The sequence below is a fragment of the Polypterus senegalus genome, chromosome 12 (assembly GCF_016835505.1).
Source record: "Polypterus senegalus isolate Bchr_013 chromosome 12, ASM1683550v1, whole genome shotgun sequence".
NCBI classification, from domain to species: Eukaryota; Metazoa; Chordata; class Cladistia; order Polypteriformes; family Polypteridae; genus Polypterus; species Polypterus senegalus.
Window position 1 is genome coordinate 71,068,770 of NC_053165.1, and position 21,050 is coordinate 71,089,819.

At 51.3% G+C, this 21,050-nt stretch overlaps 1 protein-coding gene across 2 annotated transcripts in view; it reads left to right on the forward strand.

Moving 5' to 3' along the window:
* The window catches only part of sh2b3 (SH2B adaptor protein 3), a 95,544-nt gene that overhangs the window by 53,552 nt on the left and 20,942 nt on the right, over positions 1–21,050 (forward strand). For both annotated transcript variants that reach the window (XM_039772182.1, XM_039772183.1), the window contains exons 3-4: positions 18,437–18,538; positions 19,468–19,562. In XM_039772182.1, coding sequence (XP_039628116.1) covers positions 18,437–18,538; positions 19,468–19,562 — 197 coding nt within the window. The remainder of the gene's footprint in view (positions 1–18,436; positions 18,539–19,467; positions 19,563–21,050) is intronic.

A 21,050-nucleotide genomic window follows, 5' to 3' on the forward strand; every position in this document is an offset into this window, starting at 1 on the left:
ACCAGACGTTCTTGCACATTGGCTTCCCTACCAAGGTGTACCTCCCTTGTTATCTTATGTGACACGTCACTCCCTAGTGGTGCCATCGCAACAAGAGGCCATTGGAGCCCCAGTGGGCACAATATAATATCTCTGTTGTGGGATTCAAGATGAACCTACTTGTAGAGCTTACATACGGGCAACCACCGTTGTGATGGTGGCATCCTCTGGTGGTCAATAAGGGTCACCTAATGGGATATGTCCAGTCATGTGACTTTTCTGATTATTCTGGATGGGCATCTACTGTAATGGAAGGAAGGATGGGCTGCCCTCCCTGGCTGTGCCATTCTTGGCCTCACCAGATCCACAAGGTCATCAGTGGGGAGACCTCCCCGAGTGGTGGGAGCAAGTCCTGCCCGTCTAAATCTAGTCTCGTTTTGCAGGTGGGCTCAAGCGATCCATGCTTGCCGTCCCGGCTGTTGGTCTCAAGTCTTCAGAAGCCAGCAGAGCCTTTCATGAAGTCTCTGCTGATTTGTGGCTTTTTGCTTGAAACGTGCAAAAAAAGAAGAAAGAAAAAAGAAGAGCGAGCATCGGGCTGATAAAAATATAAAAGAAGAAAAAAAAAAGAGCTTGCACTTTTTTTTCTTTTTTCTTGGAAACTGCAGAAGATGACATTCAGAAAATCGTTTCCTGTGATATGTGAGCAGCAAGGTGCAGTCACGCTGAAGCTCTGCTCCCCATATGGCACCACACAGCAGAGCGGGTCAACTCCGGTGGCACTCGGGGTCCAAACGTCTGCTTCACGCTCGCTGTTTTTGCGCGTCTCCTGCCGCCGTCCCGTCATTTTGTGTTTATTGTTTTCAGGTCTGCCAGAGATGAAGCTCTGTGCTTGACTGGTGGTGCTGAGCAGGCTGGGCCCTCTTATACTGTCACATGCATGTGTGCCCTCAAATTCTCTCAGGGGTCCAGTCATGGGTGCAGGAGTAGCCGATGTTTCATGACACGCTTTCCACTGAGGAGCCTGAATGGCTGCAGAAGGTTGGGTTCACAAGAAGTTGTGTTGTCACTTGTCATTTCCATGCCACTACCCTTCCTGTTGCTGGTCTTACTGTTTCACTTCTAGAAGAGATGCACATAAGAAATGTGACAAGTGTGAGGAGACCATTCAGTCCATTTGTTGCTCATTTGTTCAGCCCCCTTATCTCCTCCAGGTCCTTCATAAAGGCCCTCCAGGTTTCTGCTTCTTCTCCATTTCTGAGAAGTTTGGGTAAGATGTCCACCACTCTTAGTATGAAGGAGAGCTTCTTGACTTCAGTCCAAACTGCTCTTCCGCTTCATTTCCCACTGTGGTCTTCAGGCTCATAATTCACCCTTAAGTTAAAAGACCCTCAGCTGGATCTGCTTTATCGGTGCCTTTCAGTGACCACTTGTGGAGGCTGCCATGCTGCAGGTTTGGGTGGAGTCTGGTCTGTTGGTTTAACTGAGTGACTACAGGAGGATGAGGAGGAGGAGGAAGAGTGAACAAGCACTTAAAGTATACAAGGAGGTTCTACCCAGGGCCCTACATGTCACCCCAAGTGTCCAGGTGGCATCAGACAGGAGACTTGTGAAGGGCTTGCTGGTTGAACAGGTGGTGTCTGTTGAGAGCTGAAGGCACAGAAGGAACTTCATGAGCAACAAAGGGTTAGAAATCGTTCCCCTCGCAAATTGATGGGAAATTTGCGATGGCAAATTCTAAGGTGGGAGCCCTGAGGAGAGACTGGAGGTGATGAGCTCTTTCAGTTTAGGTCACCGGAGGCTAACCCTACGTCCACGCTACTACGTTTTCGATTGCAAACGGTATTTTTGAAATGAAAACGATATCTGTCCACACGTACGTTTTCACATCATTTCCGAAAGTTTCTCTGTCCACAGGAAAACTACCAACAAAACGCATACGATGTAACCATTCACCCTACACGGAACGTGAGTGTGGCGGTGGGGAAATAAAAATCCCTGCTGGGTCAGTAATGCCACGGGGTTCATCATGGCTGAACTATCTACTGTTTGTACGTGAGTGCGCCATTCGAACTGTATGAGACGTAGTCATGAACACACGTGAACATGTAGGGGACGCTACTGAGTTCAGCACATCGACACCACCGCCTGGGGTGACATGCTTACTAACGGCCCTTACCCTTTAAAGATAAATCGGAGGACGAGTCTCACAAAGACCACCACACGCAGGAGGTCCCCACTCCTTCCACCCCATGGGCGATTTATACACCACTGTCCCCAGAAATTAAAGACCACCAAAAGAGGGCACCACTCCCAACTACCTGAGAGGGGCCCTGAAGGATGAGAACGTCCGCAATCGTTCTTCGTTTGGACTCCCCCTGGTTAGGTGACTTGCAGACCCTAAATTGGCCCCTGTGTGTGTGTCGCCCTCTGTGGGGTTTGTTCCTGCTTTGCGCCCTATGCTGGCTGGGACCGCCCCCAAACCCCACGACCCTGATCTGGATTGAACAGGTTAGGAAATGCCACAACTTCTTCACTTTTCTTTCTTTCCCAGCCGACATCAAAGAGGGTCCCACCTGGTCCCCATACCATTTGTTGCCTTTTATCTGCAATTTATCAATTACACGACCGGCTCTGTGGTCATCATCTCCTCTGTGTCCGCCATGCTGGTTTATGGTGTCCTTCTGTGAAGGCTGACCAATCCAGGAATCGGATGTTGATTTGCGCCGGATCTAATCAGGGAAGTGCATTAAGTACGAACCAATCAGAATGTGATTAGGGCCTGTTTTCTCTAAACTTGGTGTTTTTAGCTGTCCACATTGCAGCGCAAAGCTGGTGTTTTCAGAACCATACAACTCTGGAGGGTGATTTCTAAAGTTTAAAATGCCAGGGTAGGGTGGGCGACAGGCAACCATGGAGACTCATGTGTGCATTTTGAAATGAACGAACAAATGAACACGTAGTAGTAGCATGGCGAGAGATGAGAGTGAAGTGCTCAGAATTTGGAAAGGAGTCATTATGGCGGATCCCAACTGTCGCTTTAAAATGAGATTGGTCGTAACGTGAACGTTAAGATGGGGAGGTTATTAAAGTCTGATGTCACACAGACATCAGAGTATCAGACACTGGGAATGAGTGACCACGCCATGAGGTGGGCTGTAGAAACCTCTCTCTGTGCCAGTTAGGGAGAGGATTTGACTAGGATTGGTGAGTTTGTTGGACCTGACGGTCACGTATCCGAATTTAATGTTCTAACTTTCTGCCTCATTGTGTTAGCCGAGCTGTGGATCCCGTTTCTGGTGTTCTTCATGCCGCTCTTGTTCTACAGTGGACGGTGGGCAGTTTGGTGGGTCTGGCTTAACTCAGGCTAAAGACCTACTTTTTTTTGAGGAAGCCCTGATGCTGCCTCATCTCCTCAATTTGCATCTCTGGCCACCATCTCTCCATCGTAACTCTGGTCCTTTCTATGAGTTGTGGGAAAAGTGCTACATAAGTGTAAAGAATTATTATTATGATGTTTATGCCGTCCCCTATGGCTGAGAGTGTTGCATGGCGAAATCGTGGGTGGGAGTGGCAGAAACGAACTTCCTTCACAAGCGAGTGCAGAAGCGTTGCATGTGAAGGTCCAAAGAGTGCCACCTAGTGGTAGAGCTGGCTCTGGGCATTGATGCTGCACATCCCGTCGTCACCAACAATCCACCCAGATCTGCCGACCTCCCTCGGCTCTTTTGTGCCAGTCGCCCCCCTTCATGGAGGGTATCGCTGGTCTGCTGAGCCCACAAACCTTTTGACCTCCCTCTGACTTCTCCCCAGTTCTGTTTTGCTCATACCAGGATGAAGTGGCAAGCTGTGGAGGTCTCCTTTGGTGGTCTTGAAGATGGGGCGTATCAGTTGGGGTGGTCTGGTTCGGATCCACCACTTTGCCGAGGTCTTTTGGGAGGAGAACTCCAGAACATCTTGGTATCCCTCCTTGGAGAAGGAGGTGGTGGTGGGGATAAACAAACCTGTGGGAAAATTTGCTTAGACTGCTGCCCCCCGTGACCAGAACTTGGATATGTGGCAGTTGGTGGAAGGATGGATGTCACAACGCATGACAGAAGCCTATTGGCTCAATCATGTCGCACAGATTACTTGTTTCTGACGATTTTTCCTTCGTGCTTCTCCTGTAAAATGTCACAATGAGCCCCTGAACCCCAGGATGAGGGTGGGCACTGCCCTTCATCAGACACTCCCTGGTGGTGCATTGCAGCACGTGGTGTGCCACCACTCTCCATTCCAGCTTTGCCAGAAGTGTTGGGCACACAAGCTTTACCAGCTGGGACTGGCACACGTGGCATTTTGAAAGCCTTCTCTCCCCAGCTTGAGCCCACTTCTCTTTCACTTAACAAAGCATAAAATCTGAGGTGGGGTGGGGTGGCACGGCTGCGACTCGAGAAAAAAACCCAACAAGGAGGAAGCAAAACGAGCGGCGCTGGCTGATTGTTAAAGCTGATGAGGAAACCAGAATGACCAAGCTTAGGCTGCCCCTGCGGCCCCCCGGCCCTTCACGCTCTGATCGTCTGGCTGGACGTGGAGTCCGTGGGCGGTTTGCAATTTGAGAGGCCCTCGCCTTGCACAACTTTTCCACCATAACGCGTCAGGCAACGACTTCATTAAAGTGAAAGCACAAGTGCTGCTACCTCCCTGAGTGACCCCCTAATCCCCCAGGGTCTCTGTCTCTCCGGACCGCCACACTTCAATGACTGAGATGGCATGGTGCCCTGGGATGCCAAGTCCAATTTCGTATTTCAAGGTCCAATTTTGGCCAATAAAAATATTCCATTTAAATGACGTGCACCAATGGCCACACACACACACACACACACACTATCTCACACACGTCTCCAGCTCCCGCTGTTTCCTTTTTTCCTTTATGGGTCGTTTTGGGTCATTTCAAGGGGGGACAAAGGTTAACAGAGCATCACAGCAGCCTTTTGTTCTTTAAGTGGTGACCCCGGCTTGAACCTTGGACTGCACATGTTGTCACTTTCCCGGTGTGTCGATGCCACCCCTGGAGGGCACCAGCCTTCATAAATTAAAGGTCCAGCACCACTCCCTACTGGGCTTGTGCCATCCATCCGTCAGTTTTTAATTTCATTTTGTCTTTTTCCACTGCCTTCTCAGCAGTCGTGTGAGGAGGCAGCCTGGCACCACAGGGATGGGGGATGTGGGGGCACACCTGCAAAGGCGCCATACACAGTGGACCCTTCTTTATAAGAGCCTTAATTGTTGGAGGCACCATGACAAACGAGTGGCCTTCTACACAAACGCCAAAGTGTACAGGCAGTGAGACTGCTGGCGTGCCACGCTACCCGGAGTGCCAGGCTGCTGGCGTGACGTGAGCTCTGAGGAGAGAGAAGCCTGCATAAGAATTAGAGCCACTTGACCAATGTGAAAGGTGCTATATAATAGATGTGAAAGTGAAAGGCGCTATATAATAGTTAGGATATAGTGGGTTGGATAATGGGTGGATGGAAATAGAGACAGCGATGTGAAGGACACTATATAATAGACAGATGGATAGATGGGAAAGGTAATGTGTAATAGATGTGAAAGTGAAAGGCGCTATATCACAGATAGATGTGAAAGGCACTATATCAGAGATGAAGAGACTGGTAGATGGGAAAGGTAATCTACAGAAAGATGTGAGTGGCATATAACCAATAAAAAGCACTATATAATCAATTTAAGGACCCTGTCTAAGGCACATATGAAAGGCACTATATCATAGGTACAGTAGAGGTCGGGGCACTATATACAGTAATAGGTAGATATCTGAGGAAGGGCGTATGTCATAGACACGGATGGAAAGGCGCCATAACCCAGATACGTAAGGCACGGTATGAAACGGATGGATACAGGTGTAGGTATGAAAGGCACTATATCAGATAAATGGACAGGTGTGAAAGGCACTATATTCTGGCTCTAGAGGAGGTCTGCTATATTCGAGATTAAAGACATGACGGTATAATTGATGGCTGGACGGACCGAGAAGGTTGCTCGTAACGCCAGCCCAGCATTCTGCATTTTTATCTGCAAGCTTAGGTGTCAGGAAGCGCTAGATATTCATACTTTATTTGTTTGTTTTAAGTTTCCACAGAGGGTCAAAACATAGAGAGATTCTACAGAACAACAGCGGACCCCCTGAAACCCCCCAATTAACCCCCCTCGCTCGGCTTCTCTTTGCCACTTTTCATGTGCCAGGGTGCCTGCCTGCCCACCTGCCCTCTTTGGGAATCGGCACTTTGAGTCCTCCAGTTTGTGCCACAGCAGACTCGCGTGACCTGGCACTGCCAGCCCCATTTGGAACTCTTGGTGTCACTCGAGCACTGATCTGCTGTCATGCATCCTGCCAGCCTGTCGTAGCGCAGCCTCAGGAGGGGCACGGGGCGCGTCGGCTGAGTATGTAAGACTGTAAGTGGGTACAGAAAACCCAAACACCACGCTGGGCAGAACAAGCTGTTCTCACTGAGCTGTTGTTGCGTTCTGTGTGCCACCTGTCCTGCCACCCTCCTCCCCTGGCGGGCCTCGCCTGCCTTTGAAGCCACCGCACACCAGCAGGCTGTTGAGACACAAGGCAGTCACGGCACGGCGGCCCATTTAAAGCTCGCTGTTGGTTTTTCTGAGAAGCCGTCTCTGGGCGCCACTTGTGTTTTCTCAGAATCGATGAGAGCTTGTGGCCCCCGGTTGAACTTGTGTAACCGAGGACACCAGTGGGGGCCGCAAACTCTACTTTTGCGCTCAAAGGGGCAGGTAAGAGTGACAAACTAAGAGCACTTGGCACGCAGTCCTCCGGCAGGTGGAAGTCAGGGTGAGGTGGTGCTGTGCTGGGGGGGAGGGCGACGTAACTCCCTAAGTTGTGCTCGTCCCCTTGGGCACTTCTGGGTGGGCACACTTTGTGTAGTAAATGAAACATATGTTTGGCATGGATTGAGCCAGGCTGGCAGTGCCTTGCAGTACTTTGCCAGTGTGGGGTCGACCAGTTCTTTATTTGCACTTTTGCCCTCCCCACCACTCATGCGTTGCATGCCCATCGTGACACCTGTTGCCAGTCTCCAGATGACCGTGACAGTGACTAGAATTCTGAAGCTGTGCCAGCAGCGACTTAATTGGGGCAGTCACGTTTGGAAGACTGGAGGGTGGCGTTGCCCAGTGTGCCACACAGACCCATTCATTCCCCCATTATGCATAGGGCTGTGCCAGTAGCCGTCTAGCGACGGCAGGTTTAAGTGGCTGCTGTTTGCCGTGGTGAAAGCCCCCCCTGTGTGGTCTTGGCTGTCTTCGGTGGTAATAAGCTGCGTTCGCTTATAATGCCCCCATTAAGGAGGGTTTCAAAGGCCTCCATTGTTGGTGGCATGAGGCCTACAGAAGCCCCAGATAATGGCGACATTATGTCGCGTGCTCCGTGCTGGGACTGGGTGGGCAGTTAATGGACTGCAAATGCCTGTCTCTGTGACCGCCTGGGACTGCCCCATGATGCCACCTGAATGCTTTGTCGCCTGCCACTCCTTCGCTTTAGGATGGCATGGAGCAAGTAGGCATCACTCTATTGAGTTGTGCATATTGTATGTTGTTCCCAGTTGACCCCACAAGGCGCTATATAAGGTAATAACCAGGAAGAGTCCAGGGGGCTGAGGTGACGGGATGTGGAAGGGCGGGGGACCCGTTGAGATCACGTCGATGACGGCGGTGTCCCTTTGAATACTCGGAATCGGCCTTCTAGGTAGTGCAGTTGGCCGCTTTATCTGCCATCAGGTGCTCGGCGCAATGGAGTGGATGTTGTGCCACGGTGGCTGTGCGGCGCCCGCCTGTCGTCGCTTTTGTGTCACATCTGTCAGGCTTGCGTAGGTCAGCTAATCTCCTCATCAGCCCGTTTCCGTTTTCGGCAGATAGAGCGATGATCTGCCGCTGGAGCCCTCGATTTTTATTTATTTATTTATTTTTTTGAAGGAGAAGCTGAAAGAGAGAAGAGGTTTGTGTGAAGAACGGGCAGAGCGACCCGTGTGCCCACTCTGCGCCAGGCAGCCATTGCTTTCTTGTTAAAGGCCGTGCCCTTGTATCCCGTGTCGTGGTGTCTGCCACTTCCAGCACATCTGCATTGTGTCATTTTGTGTGCCCACTCGCTGGCATTCGCTGTTTCGAGGTCCACTGTTGGCATTTCTTACCACCTTTCTGACTTCTCCGGCTTGTTGTGCCACCACTGTGTGACTTCCTCTTGGGATTTTCAGTCTCGGAAGATGACGTCTTGTCCCGCGACTTACAAGGTGTGTCACATGTGCAATTGCTGACCTTGTCACTGGGCTTTGGCAGTTGGCACGACTCGAACTCGCTGGGCATGTCTTTCCAGCACAGACACGCCCTTTTTTCTGATGGCCAATAGCGTGTTGCCTGACTGAGCTGGCGCCTTTTATTATCCCACGCCAATTTACAGCTGACCGAGTTCAGGCGATTCGTACTTACAGCGGAGGGTCTTCGGTAAAAATAGCTAACGATGTTCTAGAAATTTCCAAAACCAGCCACAACAATCCTTATTTCCTTATTATTATTATTATTTATTTCATAGGGTGTTATGATTTGTGAGTCTTGGAGGGTCCTTCAAAGTTTATTTCCGTTGCTGCCACTCCACGTGGCTGATTTTTGATGAATTCGTCCCGCACTGCCAGTGTTTCTCGACCTTAATGGTGCTGTGACCCAGTCTCATCTTTTTTTTTTATTTCTTTATGGCCCTCTGGCACCAATCGTAAAGTAGCCCCCATGGTGAAACCTGCGAAAACGGGGGTCCGTCTTGAAATGAGGGGAAAGCATCACGCAGCGCTGACGATTATGTAGGCCACACACCGCCAAACGGCAACCCCAGTGGTCGAGAAACACGGACTGGGAGTTACTGGGGGGCTGGGATGGATGGGGTGGAGTTATTGGAATTTACAGTGGGCAGAGGCAGAAGGGGTGGGGTTGGGGGTTATTGTGGGTGGAGATTAAAGGGGGTGGAGTTACAAGGTGGAGGCCGAAGGGGTGGAGTTATTGGAGGTTAATGTGGGTGAGACAGTAGTGTGGGGGTTACTGTGTGTGGAGATGGAAGAGGTGGAGTTATTGGGGTGGAAGCTGAAGGGGGTGGGGTTACTGGAAGTTACTGTGGTAGGAGCTGAAAGGGGTGGAGTTATTGGATTTTACTGTGGGTGGAGGCAGAAGGGGTGAAGTTACTAGGGTGACAGCTGAATGGGTGGGGTTACAGGGAGTTACTGTGGGCAGAGATGGAAGGGGTGGGGTTTCTCTAAGCTAATATGGAAGGATGGAGTTATTGGGGGCTGAGATTGAAGGGGTGGAGTTATTAGATTTTACTGTGGGTGCAGATGGAAGGGGTGGAGTTACTGGAGTGAAGGCGGAAGGGGCAGAGCGCTGAGGGGCTGAGGTTCCGGCAGTCAGAAGCAGAAGTGATGTCATTAGTCCCTCTTTGCAGTTCTATTCCAGTGTAAGGGAACCAAAAAGAAGCTTAGTGGTGTCGCACCCAAAACCTTCCCCGTTTTGTTTCCCCAAGTGTGGTCCTACTTGTGTGCCACTGGCCCGTGTGCCTTTGAGAGAAAATGTCATTTCAACTCGCAAGAAATCCAGTTTGTCGTTGTCATTTCTTGTTTGGATGAGAAAGCCGCAGTTGTTAGCCCCGAGTCTTAAACCCGAGAAGGTTGCTCGTAACGCCAGCCCAGCGTTCTGCATTTTTATCTGCAAGCTTGGGTGTCAGGAAGTGCCCAACATTTGACCTTTATGCCATTGCAGCTGATGATTGGGTACCTCCTCTGTCTCCCCCCATTGATGCGCCTTTGACAGACATGTGTGGGCGAGGACATGTGACACAGATGGTGGTCCCTCCAGTGCCCCACACTCGCATTCAGCTGGCTGTCCACTAGAATTGTCCTTATGGAGCTCCTTTCGGTAGCAAAGTCCCAGGGACAGAGGGGTCACCCCAGCAGGGTCACAGGCCAGCAGGACTCCACCTGATGATGGCTTTCCTCGGTCTCTTCGCTTTTAGCCTAACTGCGGGGTTGCAGCGTGACCGAATTGGAGGAGTGGTCCCTTACCAACGGGGGTCCGTGACTAACCAAATTCTGACAGCATTCATGCCGGGAGACGCTTAAAGGCTGCAGAATTTGTCGGCAAAAGTGAAAGGCTGCTTGTTAATTTAAGAGTTTGGAACTTTTTAAGAATAAATAAATAAAAAAATAAATTCCTTTATCGCCCCCACTGCCACCACCCCGGGGGGGGCCCACAGTGAATCCCAATGACGAGACTCTCTCTTTCATGCTTAAGAGATGTTGCACAACAGCGGCCCTCCTCACAAAGGCGCCGCAAGTCCAAAGCATTTCAGAAAGTCCCGGGCGGACCCCCTTGGTTGGGGGAGCGAGGGGGAGGGGATCTGCCGGCAAATCTTTTCTGTTCACATCATGGCTCTCGTGCTTGTCCTCGGTCTGAAATTGTGAGGCACCCATGCCAGCTGGGACTGGCACTCCCTTGCATGGCTAGGGGGCAGCAGCTCTGCATGACCCCTGAACTGGAGAACACGACGGAAAGAAAGTCGACATTAGCCAGGATGGGCCCTCGATGTTGGTGGGGGGCTTGGCTTTAATCTTGCATGACGAGGTCCCGTGTGTGTATGCAGCTCAAGTCCTAACAACGGGCACTTCAGGGGGTTGAGGCACTGGGTTCACATACGGTGGGCATTGTGGGTGCAGAACACAGAGCGAGCACCCCAACCTGTGCACCAGGTACTGGAGGAGGGATGGCACTTTGCACTGGCACCTGGGCCCGGTGTTGAGCAAGTCTCTCTGGCCGGGTGTCCAGCAGCCCGTGCCACTTTCTTGCTCGTCTTCTGCTGCTGCACCGTCCCATTGGTCGGGACGCGGCGCCGAGTCCTTCTGGGGTTTTGTCACCTTGTGAAGTCGCAGGAAGTTCAGCCGAGTAATTTTAGATCCTATGTAGGTCAACTTGTTTACACCTCTGGTGGCGCAGCTCGAGGTTTTTCCCCTGCCTGCCTGCCAGCCTCGAGGGTGAGGTCTCAGTCGCGGCCCACCGTGGTGGGTATCCTCCTACTGAACGGCGAGGAGACCTCGTGTCACCTGTGCCCTCAAGTCTGTTTGGCACCTCCATCACAATGGTCCTGACTGAGTTGAGGGCCGGGGGTCCGATCTCCATATCCTGCCCAATAGAAGGCCAGGCCCGCTCTGAGGAGGATGGGGGGGCTCAGCAGAGGGTTGCGGGCATCGGCTCGGTCGCTAAGCGGTTAAAGTGTACCAGCAGTGTGCGCTTCCTGCCGTTAAGGAATTGCTGCTCTCCTTTCAAAGGGAGGATGTTTGCTCAGCTCCGCAGTGTGGTGGGACGCTGCCAAGAGGGCGGGGACCCTGACGGCTCTGTGGGCACCGGGTGTCACGCCAGGGGTTTTGGGAAACGTCGAGGTTCTGCTGGCGTGTTTTGAAGCCTTCGGCGGGGCGCAGCCGCTTTCCTAAAATCAGGACCCTAAAACACGTTCTGTAACCACGGAGCGGGGGGGCTGTGGACGACACCACTACAAAGCTGTCATGGCTGTGATTTCCTCTGCTGAATGCCACCATTGGGAGTGGATGAGCGCTTCACGGGACCCTGGAGAGTGTGTTTGCCAGATTGACCCTCTGGCCCGCGTCTTGTCAGGGTCTTTACAAAACACACAATGAATGGTGACAACAACACAGCGTCAGCCGTCAAAAGTGTGGCCCCACACGGCTGGTGTGGCATTCCTGTCCTTTCACGATGGCCACCAGAAGCTGGCAAAGACTTCACTGGATTTGATTGTTTGTTTTTTCTTTCACCCTTCCATGTCCGTGACTGAAAGGCACTTTAAAGGGGCGCTGCCCATCTGTGATGCTGGTCAGTCGAGTCAAGGGTCACTTTATCAGGGGTCCCATTAGCTGGTCAGTATGGTCTTGAGTGGCAGCGCCTTGGCCTCCCTGTCATGCCCACTCCAGCCCCTCCCTGTTCATGTGTGGTGCCGTGCCCACCTCTGCTGCCTCACAGTGACAAGGACACGGGTTCAACTGTCCAGTCGGGTCTCCAGTCACTCTAACAGATGGCGCACCATCCGTGTGTGTGTGTCTGGACTGGTGTCCTGCCTTGAATTTGGTAGAACCAAAGCAGGTGCCAGCGGTCCTGACCTGCAATTTGGGGCACAAATTGGCACGGTGGCTCAAATGGTGGTCATGGGTGGTCAACTTGGGCCTAAGAATTTCTGTTGCCTTCTGCCCCACGAACACCCAGCCCTTGGCAGTTTGGGACATGTCCTTACTGCGGCTGCCAGTGTGGTGGGGCACAGCAGGCCCTTTTGCCCTCACAGTGATGTCATCGTTATGCCAAGCATGGGGGTGTGCACTGGGGTCCAAAGTGTCTAGTGGCTGTCGCAGGGAGGGACACCTCAAGTGGCAACACATCAGTGGTCCCGGTCCGCTGGCACTGGGCTACTCTGCATGTCACTGTGCAGGTGTTGTCTCGTTTCTTGGTTGGTCCTGACGATGCCAGCGGGGTGGCAGCATGTAATCCCATATACTGTATGAGGAGGTTTTCAGCAGCGTCCCAGTCGAGCACCCGCCATGTTGTTGGCAGGACGTCCGCCGTGAGCACGACTTGCATTGTTGTCATTGGTGTCCCGCGCCATGACACGTTAGGGAGGGCTGCGTCTGCTGCTTTCAGACCTCCGTCGGGACGCTCCACGAGTTCATGAAGGGGTCTGCCATGGCTGCCTCAGAAGAATGCGGGGGGCGGGGGGGTGGCACTGTGCTGTCTGTTTGGGTTTGCTGAAGCGAGATGAGGGTCCGGTGGAGGATATCGGACCGAATCGAGTCCCTTAGAGATGGGGGCTCCTTGTGCTCGCAGTCACAACAAGCTTCTCGAGGTGCCAGCGGGTACGTGTGCAGACAAATTGTGCAAACTGAAAACAATCACAGCTTGGCATGATGAAAGCATCTGGTGGTCCATGGAGGGCTGCACCTCACCGCTCGATGTGTCCAGAACCCGCTGCGAGTTCCAGACCACTCTTTACATCTTGCCAGCCACTGTCCGGGCATTGTGGGTGCACATAACTGAAGTCGACGACTGAGAACCCCTCGCCATCCGTCTGCCAGCCCCCTTATGCGGAGTAACGCCAGAGGACCGTGAGACGCTTCACAGCAGCAGTGGTCCTCATGGAGGATCTAGAAATACTTTTAGACAGTCGTGGGGTCCAGCAAGGGCTCTGGTGAGCGTTGGCAGGAATGTCACTCTGTGTCTCTGCCAGTGTCTACCATACCACAGTGCCAGCTTGTGTGGGCAAGGGTTGTGTCTCTACCCGCTCGTCCTATTTCATGAAACAATGTCTGCGCCACGATAAACGAGAACGATTTGAAATCTCCTTCTTTACGCAGTGTTGCACATTGGTTGAACATGCGAGGCAGAACTTCACTCCACGGGTACCCGTACCATTTTATTCTTTGACCAGCAGTGCTACCCGCCTCAAACACATTGAAATCAAAGTTATAATGTAGAGCTTGCAGTGCACCATCTGTTGGAATACATTTTGCAATGCATGTAGTGATCAAATACATTGCATTTGTCACTCCAACAGATACACTGGTAGTAATGAAAGGCATCATTACAAATGTTTCTGATGCGCCATCTGTTGGAATGCAAAATGAAGTTTTTTATTGCTACAACTGTTTGTGACATCCCATCCATTGTAATGACAAATGAAGTGCAAATGTCTTTATTGTGGCATTTGATATGGGATTCATAAAAGCAGTGTTAGTATTTGTGATGTGCCATCTGTTGGAATGACATGCAGTGTATATGTCTGTTATATGCCATTTGGTGTGGCATTTGTGAAGCACAGTGTTTGTGATGTACCATGTGTTGGAGTGAAAAATGCAACGCATATGTCTTTGTTATACCATTTCATATGGAATTCATAATAGCAGTGTTAATGTTTGTGGTGCACCATTTGTTGGAATGACATGCATTGAATGTGTCTCTATTATATGCCATTTGGTATGGGATTTGTATTAAAACGGAGTGTTTGTGATGCACCTTCTGTTGGAATGAAAATGCAGTGCATATGTCTCTTGTTAGATACACTAGTGCTAGCGGAACTCCGAGCGGATGACCTCCCACCCGAACTGATCATCTAGTAATGGAGCCTGCTAGGACCTCGTACGCCATTCTCCACAGAGGACCCCCATGAAGGGTCTTCAGAGCTATATATTCAGGAGATGGAAAATCCAAACAACCACTTCGTAGTGATATACAGTTAGCTGGCTGGGTGTTCTCCGTGTCATCTGAGGTGTGAAAGCTGGCATCGGTGCCAGTCCTGAGCCAGCACTAATATAATAGGGGACCTGAAAATTGGCAGGAAAAAAAACTTGAGATATACAACTAAACGTAATTCTGCTCTAATCGCCGGTCAGATTATTCCACTTGAGGTGCACTCCACGTGTCCCAGCAGGCCTTCCATTCTTAGAAACATTTGCCGCCCTCGTCTTTTGTCACCGTGTCTATAGTGATTTTTTTTTTTCTTTTTTCTCCCCACTTTCTTTCACAGATGCAAATTGTCCCAAACCCCTTCAAATGCCCAATTCCGTCTCGATTTTAATCGAGCGGGTTCTGGCAAATAGGTCAATGTGAGGCAGTGACTACACTGGGCTCGGTCAGAACCTCTGCGCCTACCGATGTGGGGGAAACTCTTCATTATTAACAAGTCCATTAACGCGGGGTCATCTTCGTCTCGATGTTTGACGTGACCCGACTTTTTTTGCTTTCGTTGGAGGGAAAAAAAAATCGGAGAAGTTGCACGCCCGACTGGAGATGCCTCACGATCGACTGGTTAACAAGACTAGTGACCTCTAGTGGCAGAGTTGAGAACTTCAGGATACTCCCAGGCTGTTGACTGACTCTGGGCAATTTTATCAGCCCCCCAGCCCCCCCAAATATCCTGGAGCAGATTGGCTCACACCACCCTAACCCTAAGCCTACTCCCCTCACCTGGCAAACCCCAAATCATTGAGCTTGGTCGGGTTGTTCCTTCCCTCGAGCTGTGCCTTCACCTGAAAGGGGGCCGCTTTCCGCCACAGATCGGAGTCCTGGCCTAAGATCCAGTAGCCGGCAGATTATTTACCCAGAGCTCTGATCAGCTGACCAGCAGGACCCTCAAGAGGTCTGCCCGCCCGCCCGCTCTCTCTCTCTCTCTCTCTATCCTCAAGTCACTTCCTGCGCAGTCCCAGCTCTCCCACCGAAGCCCATGGTCACCGTTTTTCCTCAGATGAGAAAACCTTAAACACCGCCCCAGGCCCCAGACCCCGGCCCAGACAGGAAAGGCTGCTCTTTGTAAGCCGCTGAGTAAAATGTGAGCTTGCTAATTGTTTTCAGCAGGCCGGGCGAGTGGGGGGACGCGTCAGGCAGCTCCGCTTACTGGAAACGTGGAAACAATGAGGTTTCTTTTCTTGCGCTCGGTGACAGATGGTCGGAATGATTCTGCTCTCGGGGGACACTGGGCAGAGCAGCAGCATCATCATCATCATCATCATCATCATCGTGATCTGAGAGAAGGACTTCCTGTGTGAGCGCTCACGCTCAACTGTTTGAATTTTATTTATTTATTTATTTTATCCAGTTGGGGTGAGTCGGCGAGCAGCAAGAGGAGGCGACAAGAAAACGGGTGGGGGGGGGCGCCGCCACTTTGGTGTGGGGTCTTCTTGTTTGATATTGTACCACCTCGAAGGTGATGCCAAATCAAAAAAGAGGAATTGAGACCGGACCCTGCTGTGCCGTCTGCTGGGACAAGTCACATCGGTCAAGACCCCCGGGAGGACGGAGGTGGGACGTTTCTTAGACAGGCAGAACGTGACGCAGGCCCACCTTGATGAACTGCACTCGTATTCCTGTTTAGTAGAAATGACAGGCTCGGATTCTCCAGGTTGGGGGGTCTCGCTCCTCAGTAGCCCCCTGCCGTTTTCCTCTGGACCCTTTTTTGTTTTTTGAATTAGACATCTGTGTTAAACTCCCTACCAGACCCGCTCAGAGGAAATCTGCCGATTTGTTTCTTCGTTGTTACCAAAATATGGGACGTCTTCAGTGGCTCCCGAGTGAGCGCAGCTGTGTTTTGCTGCAAGGCGATTACGTCCCAGCGTGTTGCCGTCCTTTGTCCTGACGAGGTGATGGGTTACTACAAGTCCTCGCCAGCATAAGGACGAATGTGAAGAGTCACCGGTGGTCTCCTGTAAAACGCCATCCTCTTGTTTCTCCTACCATCAAGAAGGCAGAGGGCAGCGTTTTGGTCAACTGCTGAGGGGAACAAAAGAAAGAGAACCGGGCAGTCACGCCACCCCCACCGTCACTGTGCCACTGGCCAGCCTGTGTGGGGGTCTCGGTCAAGGTGCACATCAACTCAGTGCTCTTGGAGCTCCCAACGCCTTTGACATGGTCAACCACCGGGCCCTGCTGACCTCCACCCAGACTGCCCTCCAGTGGTTTGAGGCGAGGAGGGATGGCTGGGGTACCCCATTGTCTCCTCTCTGTACGGTGACCACACCAGAGAGCCCCACAGCCACAGAACCACTAATGCGGCACACCTCAACAGAGAAAAATAAGGAACAGTCCTCTCCCGACAATAAGCCACGAGTCCTGAAAGCAGTCAATTATTCAAGAATTCTCAACTCTTTTCCACCTCCACTGAGTTTTGCCCGCTGCCTCCTGACTCCCCCATATGTGGCAGGGGGGCTTCCTTTTATGCCAGACTACAGCAATGCTTTTGGAGCCATTCTGTCTCCTCTATGAAGCACTTCAGGGCCAAAGAGGGGTCCTCCCCAGACAGTACCCCCAAGGGACCCCTACAGGGCTGCACTTCCGGACTATATTTCCGTGCAGGTGCCCATACTGGGTTCTCACACTAGTGCATGATATGGGGGGAGGGGGGGTATGGAACCGCTCCCATGGTCCGGCTTCCGCTGGTCCACCCATCGTTTTTGTCCTATCGGGCCCCCACAGGTCCCACCATCCAGCCCTGTGGAGTCTCCTATCATTGGTACAGCACTACAGCACAACAGATCTCTGGACACCCATGACATCTACAGCACCCGCTGTCTCGGGAAAGTGAATCGTGACAGGCAGGACCCTGGTCACCCCTCCCCTTCCTCCTCAGGGAAGCCCCTGAACTCTGTCCGGTGACGGCCCCTCTCCTCTTCTCTCTGTGTATCTCCTCACTAAGTCCTATCATGGCCATGCAGATGATACCAAGCTGCACCAGAGGTTTCCACCAGAGGACCCCACAATAACTGATGGTGTCTGAAGGAACACTTAACAAACGGAGGGGGGGGGAGTTGGGGATCTTGTTATTCTGTTCATCACCCTGTCTCGGTTCAGCTTGGATCACTTATCGCTTGTACGCAACCTTGGGGGGGTGGTAATGGATGACCAGCTGTCCCTAAGAGACAACCTTGCTACCATCTCTCCCTGTTGTGAAGATGGGGGCTGAACTAGAAATGCGCTTCGTTGTTATTTATGGGGTCGTCATTTGACATTGATGACTGATCACGCTCCTCTTCAATAACTGTACTCCCATCTCAGGGTTTCAATGGTATATACCCTTTACTTGACTCTTGAATCTGAGGGGTACGCAACCCAGTCTTGCCCTTCTTCGTGTCTTTCTTAGCTTAAGAAACCCTGGCCCAAAATATAAGCAAGTATGAGTGTTGGTAAATTCTTATTATTATTGTTATTATTAATAATGTTAAGCATCCAGTTTTCTTGGACTACCAGGTAGTTCTGTGTCTCAGTCTCGTGCCTGGTATGCCATGCTGAACAGGGCAGCAGAAATGGCCTCTCCTCAGGAGGGACAGCGGCATAGAGAAGTGAGACACTTTGCATTTTTCTCCACCCGTAATTGAAATCCATCCTGTCGTCCTATTGGCTCAGCCCCCATTCCGGTCTGGTCCGGTCCAGTTGCGGCCTGTTTATGTTCTTTCAACTTGGCCTCCTGTATTCCCCCAGGCTAGCTGGCTGGTCAGTTACACTCTGATCAGTGCCAAGCCTTCGGTCCCCCAGTACTTCTCTCATCGTGTGCCCCAGCAACACCTGCTTTATACAGCTTTTAATATGGGATATTAGAAGACATTAAATTTGCTTTAAAATAATATGATTAGGTAAAATAAAGAAAGATCAACTTCTATGCTAGACGATATTTCCCATCAGAGCGCTCTAAAGCTGCAGCAGTACCTGTCTGACGTATCGTAAATGACGAGAATGCCCTGTGGGTGCGGGGGTCGGGTACCTGGGGTTCAAGAGCTGGCAAGAGTGCCCTGGCCAGTTGTGTGGTGTACGTGGCACCTGTGGTTGTTTTCCCTTTTGTGTTTTTCTGACATGCTGTGTTGTTCTCCCACAGAGCTCCAAACCAAAACTGACTGCTCGCTGTTGTGACATCACTGAAATCCGAAGGTGTAACCGTCTGGAGATGCCGGACAACATCAATACCTTTGTTTTAAAGGTAAGGAGCCCCTTTACTTGATCGTAAAAGTTAAATCCCCCACAATTCTCAAGCCTGGGACAGAATCTCCTCAAACTTGGCCACACATTGACCATGCGAGGTTGGCGGGACTGGTTGCCACTGATTCCTTGATTTCTGCCCTTCTGATCTCCCCGCTCTTGACAAACTTTGTATTTGTGGCCTGGTGTGGCACATGAAACCGTTGGGTGCTGTGAAGATCAAAGTCCTGGGTTACAAAAGACAGGCGACCTGTCAGTCATGCACTTCCAAAACTGTGACAAGGATACCTAAGTAAGCCGCTCAGCGGACCCTGTGGTGAAAGCTGCCATCGGCGTGCACTCGTTTTGGCTGTTCGTTCAGTCAGTTACGTTGCAGGGGGTCCGGCCACTCCTCATTCGCCTTTTTGGTTACCATCTCTGCAGCAGCTATCTAAACATTTCAGGCCGCTTACTGTCGTTCTGTTTTCAGGGAAGTCTCTGTCCACATTCTTTGTTGTCTATATAATGCTTTTACCACAAAAAAAAGAGACTTCATAAATCCCACCCTGTGTTCCCCCCGGGAGACTCTCACAGTGATGCTGCTTCTCAGAATAGCAGCGGAAATATCTGAGCTGTGAACCGGGCCGTGGGCTCGGGACTGACGCACTGCTTTTTATTTTGGTGTTTCCAATTCAAAGCCAAAGAATGGAATCTCTCTCTCTCTCTCTCGCGTGTGCCCACTCTCTCACTCTCTTTCTCTCTGTTGCGTGTGCCCACTCTCTCATTTTCACTCTCTCTCGATCGCGTGTGTCCACTCTCTCTCACACTTTCTATCTCACGTGTGCCCACTCTCTCTCACACTTTCTATCTCACGTGTGCCCACTCTCTGGCGCACTCTCTCTGTGTGTTCCTTTTGTGATTGTCCATCTCACACCTCTTTTGGCACCACAGGTTAAAAGTCTGCCCGGGAGCGTCATCTTGGAGACGGACAGTGACCAGCAGCTGTATTCCTGGACAGCAGACTTGAAGGACTGTATGAACAAGGGGTAAGTCCTGAGCGCTGGCGCCATGTAGTTTGGGCTGAAGGTCTTTAGGGTGCTCAGTACCACGCCCATGGCCCCACACACACACACACACCCCATCTTGTAAGGTGATTGTGAGTCTGTTGAACCTGAAGTGGTGAGCCCTCCCACCATTGGGCCTAAAAGGTTTACACGTTGACAAGAGCGAAGAAACGCGTCAAGTCGTCCCAGCACCATACGCTATATTGCAGCATACAGTGGCACGAAGTAACGTTACCCCAGGTCCACGGGGGGAAGAAACGGATTCGTCTCATCGCATCTTCTGAACCACTTTTCCTTGTGAGATAGCAGGTCCAACCCAGAATTCCTTATCCCCACCTACAGATTCTTTGGGAATTCCCAGGCGTACCCAAACCAGCTGCCAGGTCTGATCCCTCATGACAGGGAAGAGGACCAACCGGTAAGCTGGGAGTTTGTCCACCATGGACCAAAACAGCATTCAAGGAACGGCTGGCGCCACAGCTCCACTTTGTGGAACTCTCAAGAGAAGATAAGATCTCAAGATAGCTGAACCCTCCTGCACATTGGGAGGAGTTACCCCCCTCACCCCTAGAGTGCAATCCAGATAATTAATTAATAAATAAGTGAGAAGAGCAACTTCTGTTACAGAGAGCAGGAGTACCGCATGTCCAGGGTATAAATCAGCTACTAGAAGAAGATCGGAAGACAGCAGAGTCCAGACACCAAGGCAAAACTGGTTTGGAAGCCACGGTACCATCTGCCAGGTATAAGAGGGACAAAGAGACCATGGGACCCCCCACAGTGCTTGATAAAGGGGTCTTGAATGGAGGCCTGAGAGGTCCTGGTGATCTCTTCTTCTGAGTGTGCTATCCCTTGTAGGACCTTGTGGTCAGAGACGCTGCAATTCATAAATCAGACTGTGACGCTCTGCCCATTGTGAGTGGCACACAGTTTCTTGGTGATGTCAGCTGATCTCTCTTGCTCTGTGTCATCGCCCCCACGGCAGTCCCCCAAAGTTTACAGATCCCTGAGGTAGCATCGCTCCACATTACCTCAGATAACCTCAGAGTGTCCTCAGGTCCCATGATGCCCTCCTCCACACTGCTTCAAGCGACCAGAACTACGCTCAACACTCCAGATGTGGCCTCACTCTAGTGTGTTATACTGCCAGACCACAACGTCCCCCCGATTTTATGTTTAATTGTTGGGCCGTGAGTGACTGCTTCACACTGGGGACCAATTCAGAGGACACGGCTGACCTGAGTTCTGCTATCGGCGGCCATCTTCAAGAAATCTTTGCCCCCAAAATCAGTAAAATCCCAGAAATTGTCGATAAGCCCCGTTGGGCTACCTGCTTCCTGCACCAGAAGTGGCCTGGCGCATCTCAGCACCTCCCGTTTTAAATCGGCCATTCAGTTTGTTCGAGTCGGAGAAATTCAAGGCCTAATTTTGATTTGCTTAACTCCACCGAAGGCCGGCTATACACGAGGA